Here is a 21602-nt window from a genome sequence, read left to right on the forward strand (position 1 = left end):
ATTTATATATATATATATATATATATATATATATATATATATATATATATATATATATATTTAACCTATATAAGTCTATTTGTCAACAATTATTAGAAACAAGACAATAAAAAAATCGTCACTTGATTGATAAATATATTTTGTCTTGCTTACCATTTCTAGTCTCTACGTCAACTAAAAGATTATTTTTTTGTTTTTTTTTTTCTTTTGGAAAAATCATAAAGAATTCTAGAAACAATGAAAAGTGTAAGACAAGACTCTTAAATAAAATAAAGATTAATTTCTTACAAATAATTTAATTATTTATATTAAAAAATTCATAGGTAGTCTACTTATTATAACATCAAATATGGATAAATTTAATTATTTAAAACAAGTCGATCTCAACTATTCTAAATAGTTATTGTTGAGTTTTATTTTCTTTGAACAACTTTAATTTACATTTTTTTAGAAAAAAAATATTGTAATTTTTTTTGCTTATTTGTCGTTAAATATATTAATTTTAAAAGTATATATATTTAGCTCCCTCGGCAGATTAATGCTAGCTTCACCTCCGCCTATTTTTAAGAGGAAAACACTTGATGGGCAGTGACATGTTCTTGTATTTTCAAAATAAACACTTCGAATTAAATATTATTTAACTTTTCTTTCATTTATACTAAATATATAAACTATATATGACAAAGATACCAAATTTTAAAATAAATTTTTTCTTTTAATTTTACTTTTTATTTGAATTATTTTATTTACAATTTTATATTTTTTATTTAATCAAATAATTGATTTTTTATTAAAATAATTATATATATAAGAATATCAAGTTTGGTTTCACATTTCTTTCTTTAAATTCTAATACTTGTTTAAACTATTTTATTTATAACTTTATCATTCTTTATCCATTAAATAACTCGTAATTTTAATTAATCATATTAATTTCATTTAATTTTATCATGAAAAACAAATAACATTAAATAATATTTTATGTCTCTTATTATTCAATTAACCACATAGATTTAGGCTCAAATGATAACATCTTTTATTAGCGGTCGTTTGATGCACATAAAATATAAAACAAAATAATGATAGGATATAATATTAACAAGATAATTATTATTTTATCATATATTTGTTTCATATATGATAATAAATATTATAATATTATTTTATCAAGTAATGTATTTAAAACACAAATCATTGTTACACAATATAATATATCTTATATTTAGATGATAAAATAACCATTGTGAATTAAACAAAAAAAATTATCATTGTAAAATAATTATATACTATCTTTTTTTTAAACAAACTTACGCAATATTTTTAAAAATTATAAATTAACAAAAAGTACTACAAAAATTAAATTACTATTGAATGAACTTTATATTAAAAAAAATTCGTTGACACTACTAAATAAATAACTTCAATTTTAAAAAAACAAATCATCAATAACTAAATAATTCTATTTTATTTGTTGAATAAGTTCAATAAAGATATGAAATATATTATATGTAAATGAAAAAACTACCCATATAAAATATTATATGTATTTTAAAATTTTAAATTTATATTCAAAAGTTTTTATTTTTAAATAATAATTTATTAGATTATATAAAATGACAAAATTACTCTTCTCATTAATCATACATATTTTTAAGAATTAATTATTAATATATTAATTTTAAATTAAATATGAAATTCTATTGTTTTTTATTTATATATTTTTTTAAATTTTAATTTTATATAATTTAAATTATACTTTATAAAGACAACTGAGTAAATTATTATTATTATCTTATTCTACTGATTTCTAACAGAGCACATACTCAAAATAAAAATTATAACTACAAAGGCATGATACGATAGAATTTAAGAATATTTTATTAGTTAATCGAACACTAAATCTTGTTAGCTTCTTACATCATTATCATTAGTATGTAATAATGCTGATTTTTCATCCATTATTGTAGATTTGTTTGGAGATATCCTTTGAACCATTGATCACTAAGTGTGGTCACATGTGAATATCAAAACACAATACAAATACCACCATGGTCTTAACTTTATAACTATATTAGACATTTTTCTTTCTCAAATTAGTTTCTAATGTTTGATCTACAATTTTGTAGTTTTTGCAAAACATGTTTACAATCTTCCATAAATATGGCTGGCCGAAGGTGCCCTTTATGTAGGCAATCAAATATTCAAAACTGACATGTTCAATGATTGTTGTATTGTTGTCTCTTAAATTTCTTATGATATTTTTTTGCTGTTATGAATTATCAAGAGCTAAAAACATAGTTCTTTGGGAATTGGGACGCAATACAATTTTTGTTTCCTCAACTAGTTAAACCAACGAAAGCAATTGATGCCTAAAATAGATCAACAAATTTTGATTCCTTAAATAAATCAGCAAATTTAAGTGTACAACCAACTGAAAATTTCAGCTTAAGGGCTGTTTTTAGTGATCCGAGCAAAGGATAGCAAGTTAAAAAATGTGTTGATATTGATCAAAAAACTATATAATAACTTCACATAAATCGTAAGTCACTCCAAAAAGTCCCAAATTAATTGATTTTCAAATCAAAGCCTCTTTAAAATTTACTATCGGGTCACCAAATACATAAAACTTCATTTTACAATTTCCAATAGAAATTTTATTACTACATAGCAAAATTAGTTTAGACATCAATATAATTTCATCTTGCATAAAATTAAACCAACTAATAAATGGACACTGTATAAATTCGTTTGTACATAAACAACGTGCTAAAATATACCGTAAGACAAACGAAAAAGAAAATAGAATAGGATAGGAAAATAATTCAGAACATGTTTATTACAATAACATAACAAATAACAAATGAAAAAGAAAAGAGTATAGGAGAATGATGGAAAAGTGGGGATTTTCAAGGTTGTTCTTTTTTGAAATCTAATGATACAAGAGAATGAGGGAATGGAGAATCTATGATTTGTTTGGCCAAAAGTGGCTGGAGCACATAGAGTGGGGAAGAAGAATGCTTCTCTCATTTTTAGGGTTTTACTGAAATGAGAAAGAATTAGGGGGTGTAAGATGGAATGTGATTTAAGGGAAGAAAATGGGTTCGACACATGTGCTGACCCACCAACAGGAGAGGGGCTGTGTGTTGAAAATTAGTGGGTGCATGTATTAAAACTGAAAAAATGATTCTTTGTTTATAATACAATAATGTCAAGTACCTAGCATGTATCTTTTCCTTTTAAGTAACTCCTATCATTAAAACATTTTTATAAAATACTTTAAATAAGAAAATATATATACTTTTGTTCTCTAAATATTTAACATCAACAAAAACATTATTTTGTGTAATTTCAATCATAACACGGAATAGTTTAAGAATTGCGTTGAATTTAAAATAAAAGATGTTAGATTTTACTTGAAAATGGTTTCCTATTATCTCCATGATTTTCTTTCATCTATGGCAATAGTTAACAATAGTTAAAAGAAAAGAGTCCATTTGATGTCCTTTTTAATGGACAAACCTACCCTTCAATAATTTTTTGAAATACATTTCATTTGTTTTATTAGAAGAAAATACACTTCCTTGAATTTAATTTATATGCATACATAAATTATAAACTCATAATCAAGATTTCAAAACAAAAAAAAATCGATGAAAATATATACACATGTAAGTTAGCGTATTACAAAATGTGGACAAGCAATAAACTGTAGTGTTGTAACAAGAGTTTTATTATATAACAACATTCAACGTGTAGGTGTTATCTGTTCTATTCAAACTTCAAAATGTAAGAATCCCATCTTAAAATTTCAACCTTTATATAAGAAGGTAATGTTTAGAGTTTTTTTTTTTGAAGTATATTTATACACATATGTCATCATGATAATAAATTTAACCATAAAAGTCAAGCAAAGATCATCATAAAGTACCCATTAGGTGACAAAATGAAGCAGAAATTTGGTTAAATAACGTCCATCCAATTCTTAGATATGTTTATTTCCAATTAAGAAAATACATAAGTAATATTAGTAGGAATGGTGGTGCAAAAAACAAGGCCCAATTTATTTTGACAAAGTCTATTTTATTTTCTCTTATTATCATAAAAATAGCCTTATAGTCTAAAAGGAGCGGGTATTCAGGATGGGCTTGGTTTGACCTAGCCTTCCGGAAACATATGGACCGTCCGATAACTCTTGTCTGTAGCCGTCCGATCAATATTCAGTTTTCTTATATAATAACCAACCACACGATACTATGCATCATGCGCCGTTTACATCCTCTCTGCTCTTCTTGTTTAAACCTAATTGAAATTAGGGTTTTTCAGTTTTCTTCGATTTTGTTCTTAATTTCCGTTTAATTTTTCAATTCTTAAAGTTTGTAAACAGGCTTCACTATCTGGTCGATGAGGATACTTCAATTCCCACTTGACTCGTTCCCTTGAAGCAATAGTAATATGTGTTGCTCTTTCAATTTTACTTCCACAACCCCTTTTTATGGTTTTGGGAGCACGCGAGAACAACTAAATTTCTAATTTCTCTTTGAAGTTGACTTTTTTATTGATTGATTTTCTCTGTTTTTGATTCAATCGAGTAAAAAAAGGGAATTGCTAGTTTTAACTGTGATGAGTCTACAGACCTGTAATGATTTGCGGATATGATCGCATCATTATTGAACATCTAAGGGACTGAGTTTTGTTGTGATTCTCTCACTTTTTTTAAAATTTTGTTTAATTTATTTTGGCATGTTTTTGATATAATTTGGCTTCAAAATTTTGTGTTATTTCCGCTTCCACTTTTTAGTGTGGTTTGCAATTTTTAATTGAAGCCTAGAATTGTGTTCCCCTCGCTATCCGATGCTCCAAATTGATGTTGCATTTGGACGTCGGGGAACAAAATTTCTCATCATTCAATGATATTTTGTTATCCTAATTTATTTATTATTTGCAGAATTCAGATCCATTTTTTTGGTTAGAGTTTTAGTATTGTAGATAAGGATGAAGCAAAATATATAATCCAACACTTGATCTGATTTTTGTGATGCTAAATATATCTATATGCTCTGAATCTACATCTTGTGCGTTTTTACTTGTTATTGTTTTCTTATATTGTAATCAGTTTTGTTGTTCTATTACTCTCCTTTACTTCTCACTGCATCATGTGATGAGTTTGGAAATAAATCTTAGGACACCTTCCTACACAACTTATGTTGTGGATGAGATGAATTATCCTTACTGATGATGTGTTAAATGTTTTAATTTTTGTGTGCAGTTTAGTTCTCTACATTTAAATGTTGAATTTTTGTTGTTTGCTTTATGTCTGGCCTTCATAATCCCAGTTAAGATTGAATATTTTATTCAGTTCTTATACTGATTCATGGGAGGCCAAAATAAATTGTTGGAAGTTTCGCTGATAAATGCCTGAATCTTACCTTTATATCAAGGTGTTTACTAGTAACTTGCCACACATTTCACTATTGTTCGTAGGTTTTATTCGAACTATGAAAGGGACTCTTGTTGTTGCATCAAATCATTTAAAAGATGTTATTAAGACCATCCCATGAATACAATGCAAGCATTTTTTTCTAACGAAACTTCTAATGTCACTTTTAATCATTTCAGTCTTTCATGTATGGATGTTAATGTTTCAGTTACTGCTTACTTCTCGATATGTAACTATTGCATATGGTAATTATTTAAAGCCAATGATGATTTATTGTTTTAGCAAGTGCCGTCTGAAAGCTTAACCGTTTATACGGTGGTGCCTGATGCACAATTTTCACAATACAACACTGAGGCTTTTGGTGCTGTTATCATCTTTCCCATGTGACCATGCCAACTTAATATAATGATTTGAACGACTGTTAAAAAAATCATAATTTTAAGAACGAAAATTTAAGACAATATATCCTAATTACTAAACTATATGAAAGAACTTATAATACTTATAATATTTTAGACTGGAATTGAATGATAAAAATAGATCTAATAAATAATGCCACTTAGCTCTTAAAAAATTATAAACAAATAAATTCTGAATTAAAAATATCAAAAGAGAATTATACCAGACTAAAGAGTAACTAAAGTATTTTGTAGTTGTACTGTAATTGTTTGGTTTTTTTTTCTTTTCAAAAATGTTTTAAGAAATAAGAAATCACACCCTTTAAATCTTATTTTTGTACAAAAATGTTGATGTCAGATCTTTTAATTTTTTTACGATACATTTATTTTGGAAATTTCAGATGATAAAAATTTAGATATATTGAATACTAGTTATTACAAAAATATATTTATAAAAAAATTACCTCTGAAAATTATAATTTTATAAAACTGATTTATTTACTATTTTGTTTGAAGAATTGCAGTTTTGTGATTTTTGAATATGCATTACTTGAAATGTTGTTTTATTACATGTTCTTTAATAAAATATTATATTTTAGTTATGCTTTTATGAAGATAATTGTAAAAAAATGAATTATTTTCATTGTATTAGTTTGAGATGAGTTAATGCTCTATATGAATGAATCTTGTACATGAATGTTGAGTCCATATAAACTTCACTCGATGAGTTTTGTACCCTACACTAGATGACTATGTGCTTTACATGATGAGTTAATACTCATTTTGTAAAAGTATAATAATGGACATCATTGAATTTATTGATTTAATTTTCGTAGAATAAACGTGTGTATTTGATTTTAAATGAGTGAATTTTAAACTCAATTGGTAGTGAGAATCGGTTCCGGTTATTGTGTCGGTTGAGAAAAATACTTCTCAAGTTGTTTGTTTCAATATACACTAGATGACTAGGTGCTTTACATGATCAGTAAATACTCACTTTGGAAAAGTATAATAATGGACATCATTGAATTTATTGATTTATTTTTCGTAAAATAAACATGTGTATTTGATTTTAAATGTGTGAATTTTAAACTCAATTGGTAGTGAGAATGATAAAGAAAAATTATTTAAATTTCTAAAGTACTTTTGGAAATATGTAGGTTGAGACAAAATCTCAAATTAATGTTTTGATGATAATTAAACAAAAAGTTAATTAAGACTTCTAATTATGATTCTAAGTATTTTAGTATTTAAAATGTGTATTTAAGTGTGTTAAAACAAGATAGGTACCAAGCATTTCAAAGCAAATCATATTAAAATCAAGAAAGCAAAATCAACAAAACCAATAACATTATTGACATATTTCTGAAAAACGAAAGGAAAAGGACTTGAGAGGTATTCTTCTCAACCGACACGATAACCGGACCAACCATGACACTGTCATGCCACATAATAAGCATTTTAGACCTTCAGCGTTTTTAAAACTATCCTCTCGCTGAGGATGGTAAGTTCAATGATGGGTTTTTCAAACCTTCAGTTTTGAGTTGAGCAAAAGAGTGAGAGAGAAATATGAGAGAGACACACACAATGTTATACTAGTTCACCCAAAGATGGCTATGCCTAGTCCTCACACCCTTGTGAGATTTTATTAAAATTCAAACAGATCAACTTCACGCTGTGATTACAAAATGTGTATTCTTTAGCTCACCAAGCTTACATTCAATTTTCAAATATTTCCAAGTGTATCTCAGAGTGATTGATTCTAAATACTTTTTCAAATGATTTACAAAGATATAGTGTAGGATTGAAGAAAGTATATAGTGAGGACGGGTATTGCTCTTGATAGTTTTAAGATGCTTGATCTTTTTATGCAATTATGTTGTGTGTTTGATGATGAAGAGCTTGCTACATTTTATAGAGGTCCAAGCTCTTTGATGACTGTTGGAATTCATTACAAAAGATCCAAGGTGTTTCATCATAATTACAAAACTGTCATTCAGCTTGTTCCTGAAAAATGAAAAATAAACAGGCTTCACTATCTGGTCGATGAGGATATATTCAATTCCCACTTGACTCGTTCCCTTGAAGCAATAGTAATATGTGTTGCTCTTTCAATTTTACTTCCACAATCCCTTTTTTATGGTTTTGGAATCACGCGAGAACAACTAAATTTCAAATTTCTCTTTGAAGTTTATTTTTTTATTGATGAATTTTCTCTGTTTTTGATTCAATTGAGTAAAAATGGGGAATCGCTTGTTTTAACTGTGATGAGTCTACAGACCTGTAATGATTTGCGGATATGATCGCATCATTATTGAACATCTAAGGGATTGAGTTTTGTTGTGATTCTCTCATTTTTTTTTTAAAATTTTGTTTAATTTATTTTTGTCATGTTTTTTATATAATTTGGCTTCAAATTTTTGTATTATTCACGCTTCCACTTTTTAGTGTGGTTTGCAATGTTCAATTGAAGCTTAGAATTGTGTTCCCCTCGCTATCCGATGCTCCAAATTGATATTGCATTTGGACGTCGGGGAACAAAATTTCTCAAAATTCAATGATTTTTCGTTATCATAATTTATTTATTATTTGTAGAATTCAGATCCATTTTTTTTGTTTAGTGTTTTAGGATTGTAGATAAGGATGAAGCAAAATATATAATCCAACACTTGATCTGATTTTGTGATGCTAAATATATCTATAAGCTCTGAATCTACATCTTGTGCGTTTTTACTTGTTATTATTTACTTATGTTTTAATCAGTTTTGTTGTTCTATTACTGTCCTTTACTTCTCACTGCATCATGTGATGAGTTTGGAATAAATCTTAGGACACCTTCCTACACAACTTATGTTGTGGATGAGATGAATTATCCTTACTGATGATGTATTAAATGTTTAATCTTTTTTCCAGTTTAGTTCTCTACATGGTAACATTATTGAATTGTTGTTGTTTGCTTTATGTCTGGCCTTCATAATCCCAGTTAAGATTGAATATTTTATTCAGTTCTTATACTGATTCATGGGAGGCCAAAATATATTGTTGGAGGTTTCGCTGATAAATGCCTGAATCTTATTTTTCTGTCAAGGTGTTTACTAGTAACTTGCCACACATTCCATTATTGTTTGTAGGTTTTATTCGAATTATTAAAAAGTGACTCTTGTTGTTGCATCAAATCATTTAAAAGATGTTATTAAGACTATCCCATGAATACAATGCAAGCATTTTTTAACGTAACTTCTAATGTCACTTTTAATCATATTTCAGTTCACTTATTGATGTTAAACAATCCCTACTTCTTGATGTGTAACTATTGCATATGATAATTAGGTAAAGCCAATGATGATTTATTGTTTTAGCAAGTGCCGTCTGAAAGCTAAACCGTTTAAATGGTGGTGCCTGATGCACAATTTTCACAATACAACACTGAGGCTTCATCTGTTTAACCTTTTGGTGTTATTGTCTTCCATCCCAATGTGACCACACCAACATATATCATGATTTGACAGAATTAAAAAAAAATTATAATTTTATGACTAAAACACACGTACGGACTGAAAAAAAATTATAATTTAATGATTAAAACCGAAGCAGAAATACCGAAGTAAAAATTGGAAGCCTAATAGCTAAAGTATATCAAAAAATATACTATAATAAAAAATAGGCTAAATTACATTTGTGGTCCTTTAACTTAATTTTAGGTAACGTTTTAGTTTTTTATCTTTTTTTTTCTTTCGATTTAGTCCTTTATTCCTAAAAATATCAAATAAAGTATGAAAATATGAGTTTATTTGAAGATTTGCGTTACGAAATTGATAAAATTTGTATTATATTGAAGAATTTAATTAAATTTATGAGTTTTGATTGAAATTTTTTTTTGAATTTTTGTATAAAAAAAGATATCATTGTTGAAATTTTAAAACATAAAATATCAAATTGTCACTTAAAATTAAAATAAAGGACCAAGTCGGGGAAAAAAAAAGATAAAGGACTAAAACGTTACCTGAAATTAAGTTAAGGGACCACGAATGTAATTTAGCCTAAAAAATAATTAAGATCATTTTATTTTGTGAATTTCAAATTGTAAAAATTTTAGATATATTGAATAGTATTTATTACAAAAATATATTTTGTTAAAAAATTACCTTTATGAAAATCAAAATTTTATAAAATTTATTTATTTACTATTTTGTTTGTAGAAGTTTTAAATTTTTTGAATATGTATTATTTGATTGTTGTTATTGTATATTTAAATAAAATATTATATTTTAGAAATTATTTTTGAAGATAATTGAAAAAAAAAAATGAATTATTTTCATTTTATGTGTTTGAGATGAGATGCTCTATATGAATGAATTTTGTAAATGAGTTTTGTACCTTACACTAGATGAGTAGGTGTTTTACATGATGAGATAATACTTAATTCATGAATGTGTAGTAATTAGACATCATTGAATTTATTGATTTATTTTTTGTAGAATAAACATATGTATTTGATTTATCCTATTATTATAGATGTGAATTATTATTGATTTTAAATGAGTGAGTTTTAAAATTGGTAGTGAGAATGACAAAGAAAAGTTATTTATAGTATCATGGTTGGTTCAGGTTGTAGTGTCGTTGTTTTAATAGACTAAAAATGTTTAGAATGTCGAGCTAAAAAGTCCTACCATGTTTGAGAGCAATAATCTCCATAAATTAGGTTAATAAATCAAGAATAAGTAAACATAATGTCTATATTGCATTTTATTTCAGGATTAATTATTAAATGCTTAATTTTAAATATTTTGATTATTAAATAATTTTTTATAATGATTTATTTCAAAGTTTTCATAATATTATTTTTTTAGAACAATTTATTATTAATATTTTATTCTCTTACATAAATATTATTATTTTTTTGTTATTATCTAAGTATTAAACCCATGTAAATAGGTGTTACATTTTTTATGTCAGAGCCAAATTGAACCTATATCTGTTGTGGGTTTACTTTACTTAAAGGCCTTGAAGGATCTAAATCTTATTTCTCCTTTACTCATTGGTTAACAACACATATCCAAGTTATCCCAACAAATTTTTTCCATTTCTCTTTATATAGGCTCCCAATAATTTTTTAATCATGAAAAATATGGACACATGCTCCGAGGTAGGAATAAACAACTCATGATAAAGTAAATTCTCCTTCTAAAGCTTAACCTTCTTCTAAACAAGAGTTTGAACAAAGTCAAAAACTTTTCTCTTAAAGCAGTCCACATTGGAAGAGAGGCACATGTATTTTGATTGAGTCTCAATAGCCTCAAAAGGAATCTGTCTTAAGAAGTCATTTTGTTTGTCTAATTGAACATTTCAGTAATAGAGATCTTAAATGTGTACAAATTAATAAATTGAATAGGGATATTGATGTTTTAAAATTTTCTCAAGTGTTTTAAATCATTATCCTTTTTGAGAGGATGAGTATCAGATGATAGAAATTTAAGACTTTAAATATGAGCAGAATAAATAAAAGAGAAAGTATAGAAGATGACACACACAACTTTATACTGGTTCACCTAACGAAGGCTACGTTCAGTTCTCACACACTTGTGAGTTTTTTACTAAGGATCAAACAGATTAACCTCTCACAGAGGTTAGTTACACTTTGTGTATTCTTTAGTTTTACCAAGCTTACAACTTTGTTTCTTACAAGTTTCAACTATTTTCAAGTGTAACTCACGGGGAAATTACAAAGTGGTATGAGTATGATGTTTTCTCTTTACTTAACAATTTCTAAAAGATATTTCAAATATCTAGTGTAATACTATAGAAAGTATAAAGAGATGATGCAAATTGCTCTTGATAGCTTTTAGAATCTTGATATTTTTATGCAATATTGTTGTGTGTATGATACTGAATAACTATCTGCCTTTTATAGAGATCTTATAATGCTCTTTTCATGTGTCAAATACTTTATGGCCGTTGGGGACTTTAATTAAAAAGTCCAAGGTCATTTATCATAATCACATAATTGTCATCTAGCTGTCCTTGGACCGATTCAGTCCATCCTCGAACAGGAGGTTCAAACCTCCTAAAAACTTCGACATGAGTTGTTCTTTTCTTTTTTCATTATTCAAGACATGTAATACTATATTTTAGTCTTGTTAGCTACAATCTTTCTATATGTTGATGTGTTGGGTCGTTTTCAACATTTGAGAATGATGTGTTGGGTCGTTTTCAACATTTGAGGATGATGTTTTGGGTTATTTTCAACATCTGAGGATGATGTGGACTATAGATCCATCCTCTTGCAGTCTATCCTCGTACAGTCCATCCTCGTACATGTAAAATCGTGATTTTATCCTCATTGTTTAAATTGTTTTATTTATTCATTATTTGATACTGATTTATCTTCTCTTTATGACTAAAAATCATTGTTTCAGTGATGATGAATATTTTGCAACTTTGAAGGTTCATCCTCTTAAGGGTTCATCCTCTTGTATGTCTATACTCTAGTCAGATTTTTCTCCTTTTTATCTTAATGATGAGTAACATGTTTTCTAATATGAATTCACTCAAAAGCACATATCAGTCATTAATCACAATCATAATCTTTTAAATAAATTTGTTATCATTAAAACTATTTGAGAGAGATTTTGCCTCAACAGGATTTCCACAGGTTACCTTACACTATTTCAGAAATAATTTTACGAACTACCTTTTAATCATAAAAGGATTTCAATTACTCAAGCTATGTTAACAAGTATAGTCTTGAGTAACAAATTAATGATTTTGAGAATGTTAGAATCTGGATATTGCTCAACTCTTGTTTGAGAAATAGATTTTATATATTAGAACTCAGTAATCACTGATTCTAATATCATACTAAGAAATGGAACTGAAACTTTGAATGATTTGAGAAGCTCGAGTAGGATTGAATGAGTGATGCTTTGCTTGGCAATTTTAGTTTTGATTTGTTCTTCATCGTGAATCTTTAGTTATAGGCTTCAAGAGAGCTTATGACAACTCATTTAACCGTTGGAAGTAGGATTGTTCATGAGTAAGTGAATGGATAAGATCAGCCAAAAAACAGGATTGCTCATGCTGAAATCAGGAATGTTCTTGAGATCCAAGAACATTCTTCGAATTGGTTTGAGATGAGCTGACTTGTATTTGTGATCCTGTCAGTTGTCTGAAATGATTACTAGCTTTCAGTCACATGTGCATGTCTATTTGAAGGTACAACAATAATGTCCTTTATAGCCTGTTAATTGTACTTGCATTTGCTTAACTTGGAGAATGATATTGCTTTATGCTTTTTATGAAACAAGGTGTTGAGTCCTCGAATTATGGAATGATTCTTGCTTAAATTGATCCTATTATATTTCTGATGAAGATATGAAATGGATAACACTTCCTAGATTTAATCTTTTACATAGAAATCTGATCATTCTTGTTTGTGACTGACGTGGAAAACATTCTTCGTTTTTCAGAAATATGTCAAGAACGTTCTTCATTTTGCTGATTTTGCTTTCTTGATTTTAATATGATTTGCTTTGAAATGTTTGGTACCTATCTTGTTTTAACACACTTAAATACACATGTTAAATACCAAAATGCTTAGATTCATAATTAGAAGTCTTAATTAACTTTTTGTTTAATTATCATCAAAACATTAATTTGGGATTTTGTCTCAATATACATGCTACATAATAAGCCTTTTACACATATTAGGCTGGCCTGTTTAAATAAATGTAAATAACATTTTTTTACTACTATAATTATTATATTAAATTTTGATCTTTTTGTTATATATTCAACTTTTAATAATTTAGGTATATTAACCTCATTTTGTTTGTGACATATTCAAATGTATTATTATAAAATATAATTTAAGTATAATGCATATCTCAAATTTAGAAGGGATAAAAATCTTTCTTATATTATTATGAGGTCACTGGACCTATATATATACATGAGCCTGCATCTTATTTTAGGAAATATGTACAACTAATTCTAAGGAAATAGATCCATGTGATTATGGGATTGATCCTAAATACATAAACCTAATAATAGCAAGATACAACTGTTACAGAAATACAACAAATATAAAACTTCCTAAAATACATAAGGAGAATCACGGTTTTGACACTCCCCCTCAAGCTGGTGAATAGGTGTTTTCCATTCCCAGCTTGGATATAATTCCTTCAAAGTTAATGCAGTTCAGCCCCTTGGTGAGTATGTCTGCAAGTTGATTCTGAGTGGATACATATGGTGTGCAAATCATGCCACTGTCTAGTTTTTCCTTGATAAAGTGTCTGTCAACCTCTATATGTTTAGTTCTAACATGATGCGCCGGGTTGTGGGCTATACTAATTGCAGATTTATTGTCACAATATAACCTCATAGGTTCATTCCACCTTATCTTCAAGTCTTCCAATATAATATTCAGCCATAGAAGTTCACATATTCTGTGGGTCATTGCTCGAAATTTTGCTTCAGCACTCGATCTAGCTACTACACTCTGTTTTTTGCTCTTCCAAGTCACTAGATTTCCACCAAGGAAGGTGCAGTATCAAGTAGTTGATCTCCTATCTACCACTAACCCTGCGTAGTCCGCATCCATATATGCTTCAAGACTTACACTCTTGTTTCGTTTGAACAAAATCCTTTTTCCTGGGGTCCCTTTCAAATACTGGATAATTCTAAGAGCAGCTTGTAAATGTGCTTCCTTTGGTTGGTGCATAAACTGGCTGACTAGACTTACAGCAAAAGCAATGTCTGCTCTAGTATGAGATAAGTAAATAAGCCTACCCACAAGTCTTTGATACATTTTCTTGTCCACGGCAATATCCTCCTCTGCACTTCCCAACTTTATATTTGGGTCAACTTGAGTACTTGCTGGTCTGCAGGCTGTCTTCCCTGTTTCTTTAAGCAAGTCAGTAATATATTTTTGTTGAGATATGAAGATTCCTTTCTTGGAATGGGCAACTTCAATTCCCATAAAATATTTAAGTCTCCCTAATGTCTTGATCTCGAATTCCGTGGCAAGGCATTTACTTAGCACTTGCTGCTCCTTTTTGTCATCCCCACTAACTATAATATCATCTACATACACCAATAAAATTGTTACTCCCCCTGAAACTGAATGTTTGATAAATAATGTGTGATCCCCTTGGCTCTGTTTGTAGCCTAAACCTGTCATAACTTTGGTGAATCTTCCAAACCATGCTCTTGGGGATTGTTTCAGCCCATATAGAGCCTTTCTTAGCTTGCAAACACTTCCAGCAGCAACCTGTCCATTGTAACCAGGGGGCAACTCCATGTATATTTCTTCTTCAAGATCTCCATGTAAAAATGCATTCTTCACATCTAACTGTTGCAGGTCCCAATCATGATTTGCTGCTAATGACAATATTACTCTTACCGTGTTTATCTTAGCAACCGAGGCAAATGTCTCCAAGTAATCAACTCCATAGGTTTGAGTGAAGCCTTTGTCCACTAAAATTGCCTTGTAACGTTCAATGGTCCCAACAGCCCTACATTTAACTGTATATACCCACTTGCATCCTACTGGTTTTTTTCCAGTGGGTAGGGTGACAAGTTTTCAGGTCCTATTCTTGTTTAACGCCTCCATTTCGACATTCATGGCTTGTTTCCATTTCCTGTCATATAATGCTTCAGATACAGAGGAAGGTGTGTGTGTGGAGTTCAGGTTTGTGAGAAAGGTTTTATGAGTAGGTGAGAATTTTTAAAAGGATGAGAAATTTGATAGTGGGTAAAGTGGTTGTTGGGTGCATGTTCTAGTTCTCTTTCTAAGAGCAATGGGTAGGTCTAGATTTTGTTCCACTTGTGCTTCTAGATTTTCAAAAACAAACTCATTAGAATCATTGGAGTTTGTATGATTCGAAGGTGTTACCTCATGCAGTGATGATGGGTTAGATTCTTGGACATTGCCAGATTCTAGAATGGTCTTTTCTCTCCTTGAATATGTCAGATTTTCCCCAAATTTTCCACCATTAGGTGCAGGTTCAGGTGCAGGTGTAGGTCCTGCTATTGATTCAAGTGCAGGTCCTGCTATTGGTTCAGGTGCAAGTCCTGCTGTAGGTGTAGGTCCTGCTGTTGATTCAGGTGCAGGTTCTGTTCTTCTCTCAATTCCAGGGACAACAATGCCATTTGTCTCAATTTCAGGTCCAAATGTCATATTTGGAAGCATGAGAGTCTCATCTTCCTCTCTTACATTCTCCCCCTGAAGATGAGGCTGCTTGAAGTAGCTCTCTTGTTCGTTGAAGGTGACATCTCTTGACACATAGAATCTTTTTGATAGTGGGTGAAAACACTTGTATCCCTTTTGTGTGGTAGAGTACCCTAAGAATACACATTTGACAGCCTTAGGGTCCAATTTTCTCCTTTCATTACTATGAACATGCACAAAGGATACACACCCAAATATTCTAGGTTGGAGTTTATTTGTAGGATCCAAGTGTGGGTAAAATTAGGATAGGACTTCCATGAGACTTTTTGAGTCTAAGATTTTAGTGGGTAACCTATTGATTAGGTAGGTGGCAGTAAGAAGAGCTTCCCCCCAAAATCTCTTAGGAACATGGTTTTGAAAAAGTAGAGCTCTTGTTTGATTTAATAGGTGCCCATTTTTCCTTTCTGCAATCTCATTATGTTGGGGTGTGTTCACACATGAGGACTCATGGATTATCCTTTCCTTTTGGAAAATAGAGTTTAGTACAAGGTTAAAATAGCCTTGGCATTATCAGACCTAATTCTTTTGATACCGACCCCAAATTGATTTTTAATCATTGAGACAAACTGAAAAAACACGAAGCTAACTTCAGATTTTTGTTTCAATAGAAAAACCCAAGTCCCTCAGGTACAATCATCCATGAAGGTTAAAAACCATTTAGCACCTTAGATATTAGGAACATATGCAGGACCCATACATCAGTGTGAACAAGAAAGAAAGGGAAATGACTCATCTTATTGCTAATGGGAAAAAGGTACACGCTTGTGTTTAGCAAGCTCACACACCTCACAATGGAGACTCTCCACATTTAAATTTTTAAACAAGGAAGGGAAAAGCACTTTTACAACTTGAAATGAAGGGTGTCCTAGCCGACAATGGTATAGTTGAGCTTTCTCTTTATTGGTCATGGTAGATTCAGATATGAGAGAGCGGCTCTTGGTAGGCAGATTAGGATCGTCCATGTAGTATAGGCCATTCCATTCTCTAGCATGTCAAATCGTCCTCCCTGATTTTTTGTCCTGCAGTATACAAGAGTTGCTACGAAAAACAGCATTACATGAGAGATCTTTTGTGAGTTTTTGTATAGAAATCAGATTGGTGGACAGTTTAGGGACATGAAGGACATTTTTTAATGTTATGGATGGGCTTATTTGGACCTCTCCTTGTCCTGCTGCAGTTATAAGGGTTCCATCTGCTTTGGAATTTTCTTGTTGCTAGGACATGGAGAAGTATTTGGGTAGAGGGGTCATATGGTCAGTGGCTCCAGAGTCTAATATCCAGTAACGTGTAAATGGTGTATTTGAAACATTAAGCCCAAAAGAAAGTGGAAACTTACCAGAATATGTTAAGGAGCATGTACCCGTGGGCTTCTCCAATTTACTAAGGAAGGATTTTACCCGTTTTATCTCTTCATGATTCAGCTGGACAGATTCTTCACTTTGTCCATTAGCAATGTGTGCTTGCCCTTGCCCCCCCTTTTTTTGGAGGGGTTCCTTTCGGCCCCCATTCTCGGCTTGGGGGTTTTCCATGTAATTTCTAGCACTTCTCTCTTGTGTGGCGCGGCTTGTTACAGTGGGTACACCAGACCTCCTCGTGTTTTTCCTCCATATTTGGAACTCCATTTTTCCTCTGGTTAGCAACCATGATTGTTCCTCCTTCAGCTATCATTGCAGAGCTTTCAGTGGTTGAGGTCTCCAACATTAGTCATCTCCTGCTTTCTTCACTCCGGATAATGGCTACCACTTCATTAAGCCCGAGGACTTTCTCTTTTCCCAAGATTTGGATTCGGACCTGGTCATATTCAGGATTCAGGCCTACCAAAAAATCATAGACTCTATCTTGTTCAATATACTCCTTAAGGATTGCTGAGTCTTCTGAACACTTTGCTTTTATAACTCGATAGTGGTCCAATTCCATCCATAGAGACTTGAGTTGATTGGCATATTTTGTAACTGATCTGTTACCCTGTTTGGCAGCCACGGTTTTTACCTTTACATCATAAATTTGAGCAGCATCCTTGGCCTTAGAATAAGTTTCCTCTACTGTCTCCCAAATTTCCTTTGTTGATTTAAGGAACATGCAGGTATCACTGATTTTTGGGATCATTGAATTCCATAGCCACGCCATGATTATGGAGTCTTCTTCGTCCCATGATTTGAACTTGGGATCTGTTTCATTATCAGTTAGGCGACTGACCTTTCCTTTTCCTTTCAAGATGGTCTTAATGAGTTGATACCATTTGAGATAATTCTTCCCTTTTAACCGATAAGCAAAATGAACATTCTGCAATTCTCCAGCAGTCTGGGGTCTGTCCCCAGTTTCGAGAATAGGATTCATGACCTCAGCCATGACCAGGTGCGATCAAGGTAGAGAGGGTTGCGCTGCAATGAAGGCTGCAACAATGCTTAAAGGTAGCGCAACAATGAAGGCTGCAACTTAGGGTTTACAGGCATGGTCAGAGGCTCCCAAGGATTAGGAGCTCTGATACCATCTCAAATTTAGACGAAATAATATTCTTTCTTATATTATTATGAGGTCACTGGACCTATATATATACATGAGCCTGCAGCTTATTTTAGAAAATATGGACAGCTAATTCTAAGGAAATAGATCCCTGTGATTATGGGATTGATCCTAAATACATAAACCTAATAATAGCAAGATACAACTATTACATAAATACAACAAATATAAAACTTCCTAAAATACATAAGGAGAATCATGGTTTTGACAGTATATAAAGTAATATTCTTTAAAATGCGATGTTAAATATCAAAATATAACTTAATTTCATTGACATATAGGTCATACCAGACTTCTATAAAAAATGTTAAAATGAAATTGGCTTTTAAGTAGACTAATAGGTCATACCAGACTTCTATAAAAAATGTTAAAATGAAATTGGCTTTTAAGTAGACTAATAGGTCATACCAGACTTCTATAAAAAATGTTAAAATGAAATTGGCTTTTAAGTAGACTAATAGGTCATACCAGACTTCTATAAAAAATGTTAAAATGAAATTGGCTTTTAAAATGTTAAAATGAAATTGGCTTTTAAGTAGACTAATAGGTCATACCAGACTTCTATCAAGGTCAAACTCAGACCTAAAAGGTAAGCATATGACAAACCACATGCCATGCTTAAGCATTGAATTTATTGATTGGTCAGACTCAGGCCTAGCAAACCCTAGGTCGGTCTAACTTTTTTCCACCTCTATCTCACAATGGCCTCCATTCAAAAGGACAAAGAAAGAAACAGAAGATACACAATTCACAATAAAAGGGACCCAATGAGTAGAAAATCTCATACTACGCAAAGTTGCCTTCAATAAAGGTCGTTTGATCTAGTGATAAGCCTTATACATCTCTAGTTTTATTAACATGTCAATATGGTTGAAATAGAAAGATAAAACGTAAATATCAAAAAACAAGTCTAACTAGTGGCCCTATCTTCTCCATTGCCAGTTGAAACACCATTAAATTTTCTAAATTAGCATAATTCATTTTTTTTTTGACAAAAATAAAATAAAATTTGGTTCCTTTTCCTTAGTGAGCTTCTTCAAAGATAGAATTGTTCGTAGGTTTCCAAACCCTCGACAATTCTAGACTATGCAATGGCGGCTAGACAACTTGCTGAGCAGGACCCACCGTTTGTTTTTGTGAAGATATGAGATTGTTTGATTAATCAATTTCCATGTCCTGTAACCCTTCTATGTGTTTTCGCTCTGTGAGCTGCTAATGAGTGTGAAGTAGCAATATTAATCACAAAGAAGATGATTTGAATTGCGATCTTTTTTAAAATCTTAATTCTTATACTTTAAAATGCGATGTTAAATATCAAAATATAACTTAATTTCATTGACATATAGGTCATACCAGACTTCTATAAAAAAGTCTATCCATGTTTTCAGTTAGCAAGTTGTTAACAATTTTGTTGTAATTCGGTTGTATATAACACTTTGAATCAATGAATGACAAGTATAATCTTTGATACCGATCACTGACTGCATATAAGAGAACATGGATGGAAGTCTAAAAGAAAAGGAAAGTGATAAACCAATCAAACTAATTAATAACCAATACATGTAAATTTTGAATTTCAAAGAACCCACTTTCCATATTAGTTAGAATCCTTAGATGACATACAAAACCCAGAAAATTTAACCATCAGTAATTTCATAAAAGTCAAAATTTTACCCATACTAGAATGAGCAACAAAATCTATATGAAGAAGGAAAGAAATTTTTAAAGGGTTAAATATTTTTTTAGAAATATCACAATCTTTCAAGTTTAGTACATAAATTTTATTCAATTTTAGTCTCTACTTTCCTTTTATAGGGAATGTTTTTGGTTTACAGTAAGTCTGCAAATTGTGATTTTATAGGGACTAAACACACATTTAACAGATTTTTAAAATAATGGCAAATATAACAAGCATTCTTATGTTTTACTGATGGAGGTTTTAATTATGTGTAGAAATTCCCAATTAAGTAAATTTAAAAATCAACAGAATCCCAGTGCAACACAATAAATGCATACAGGAGCTCCTGATAATTTATATATAATATAAAAGATTATTGTCAAAACTATACAGTAATAGTTGGCTTAATATCTTATTCCAATAATGAAAGGCAATGTCCTTGACATAACAAACAGATTGTCGATGCACGTCTGCTTTAATATATTAATACTCTTCATCTATCTATGAGCGAGACTCCATAAAAATCTGCCACTCGTTGGGCGACGCCCTCTTTTCTATGAACACCCCACCACTGAATGATGAACTTTGCCACTCTTCGCCTCCGACCAGGAGAGAACACCAGTGAAGTGGTCCGTGAAGGTTAAATCACACTTGTGTTAAGCAAGCCGAGTAGTCAGACTTAACATTGATTGAAGCAGCTGTTGGAGAGAAGACACCAGTCAGACCTGCAAGCACCGCAGTTTTCAATCATACAATGTGTACTCGTAGTCTGACTTTTAGCGGTAGTCTGACTTGTTCTGTGATAAACAAATGACTCCAAACAAGAACCTCAGGGCAGCCAATCCTAAGAAAAGAGGTGAACCTGAAGCAGTAAGAGTAAGCGTTCAGGTGCTGGTGCTATGACCTTTTTTCCACCTTTTTCGAATCGAATGATTCAGCGCTCTCAGAAAGCGGATCAAAGGCTTCCTATTCAACGGATTCGGATTATTCGACTTTAGATGCTTCGGATGCTTCCTCGGCCGCCGCGCAGTACGTACTTCTGTTTGGAGAGTCTGTTTCTTACTTAGCTAGGACTTTGAGTGTGGTAATCGTTACTTTATGTTTTTTCAATTTCCATTTCCTTCAATTGGATTTGGATTAAAAAAACAAATCAGCCTTGCTTGTCATTTGCATTTAATTAAAAAACATTAGAAATGAATGAAAAAGAGAGGATGACAAATTGAGAGAATCCTAATCTCTACAAATACACAGTAGTATATTTTTTTTACTCAAATTAATTAATTAATGATTACAAATTAAAAATATAGACAAATTACTTTAATTTTAATGAGAAAAAAA

At 30.7% G+C, this 21602-nt stretch overlaps 1 protein-coding gene and 8 non-coding genes across 9 annotated transcripts; 8 read left to right on the top strand and 1 right to left on the bottom strand.

Annotated features, from left to right (window-relative positions):
* The first annotated feature begins 4610 nt into the window (after nt 1–4610).
* On the top strand, nt 4611–4693 carry LOC113785603 (small nucleolar RNA SNORD25). The gene has a single exon (XR_003471728.1). It is a non-coding gene; the product is annotated as a small nucleolar RNA SNORD25 (small nucleolar RNA).
* A 63-nt stretch (nt 4694–4756) lies between these two features.
* On the top strand, nt 4757–4896 carry LOC113785556 (small nucleolar RNA snoR136). Its single transcript, XR_003471682.1, has one exon. It is a non-coding gene; the product is annotated as a small nucleolar RNA snoR136 (small nucleolar RNA).
* Nucleotides 4897–4983: 87 nt separating this feature from the next.
* Nucleotides 4984–5067, top strand: LOC113785608 (small nucleolar RNA snoR31). Its single transcript, XR_003471733.1, has one exon. It is a non-coding gene; the product is annotated as a small nucleolar RNA snoR31 (small nucleolar RNA).
* Nucleotides 5068–5326: 259 nt separating this feature from the next.
* On the top strand, nt 5327–5466 carry LOC113785605 (small nucleolar RNA snoR83). The gene has a single exon (XR_003471730.1). It is a non-coding gene; the product is annotated as a small nucleolar RNA snoR83 (small nucleolar RNA).
* A 2626-nt stretch (nt 5467–8092) lies between these two features.
* On the top strand, nt 8093–8175 carry LOC113785559 (small nucleolar RNA SNORD25). Its single transcript, XR_003471685.1, has one exon. It is a non-coding gene; the product is annotated as a small nucleolar RNA SNORD25 (small nucleolar RNA).
* Nucleotides 8176–8241: 66 nt separating this feature from the next.
* LOC113785558 (small nucleolar RNA snoR136) lies at nt 8242–8381 on the top strand. Its single transcript, XR_003471684.1, has one exon. It is a non-coding gene; the product is annotated as a small nucleolar RNA snoR136 (small nucleolar RNA).
* Nucleotides 8382–8469: 88 nt separating this feature from the next.
* On the top strand, nt 8470–8552 carry LOC113785543 (small nucleolar RNA snoR31). Its single transcript, XR_003471669.1, has one exon. It is a non-coding gene; the product is annotated as a small nucleolar RNA snoR31 (small nucleolar RNA).
* Nucleotides 8553–8811: 259 nt separating this feature from the next.
* On the top strand, nt 8812–8951 carry LOC113785606 (small nucleolar RNA snoR83). The gene has a single exon (XR_003471731.1). It is a non-coding gene; the product is annotated as a small nucleolar RNA snoR83 (small nucleolar RNA).
* An 8816-nt stretch (nt 8952–17767) lies between these two features.
* LOC140919444 (uncharacterized) lies at nt 17768–18412 on the bottom strand. Its single transcript, XM_073365458.1, has one exon. The coding sequence runs from the start codon at nt 18410–18412 to the stop codon at nt 17768–17770; it is 645 nt and encodes a 214-aa protein (XP_073221559.1).
* Nucleotides 18413–21602: the final 3190 nt, after the last annotated feature.

Source organism: Cicer arietinum, chromosome 2 (assembly GCF_000331145.2).
Source record: "Cicer arietinum cultivar CDC Frontier isolate Library 1 chromosome 2, Cicar.CDCFrontier_v2.0, whole genome shotgun sequence".
Classification (NCBI taxonomy): domain Eukaryota; kingdom Viridiplantae; phylum Streptophyta; class Magnoliopsida; order Fabales; family Fabaceae; genus Cicer; species Cicer arietinum.

Bases quoted from the DNA above. Each gene is read 5' to 3' on its own strand.
- LOC140919444 (XM_073365458.1), bottom strand. From the start codon at position 18,412: ATGGCTGAGGTCATGAATCCTATTCTCGAAACTGGGGACAGACCCCAG.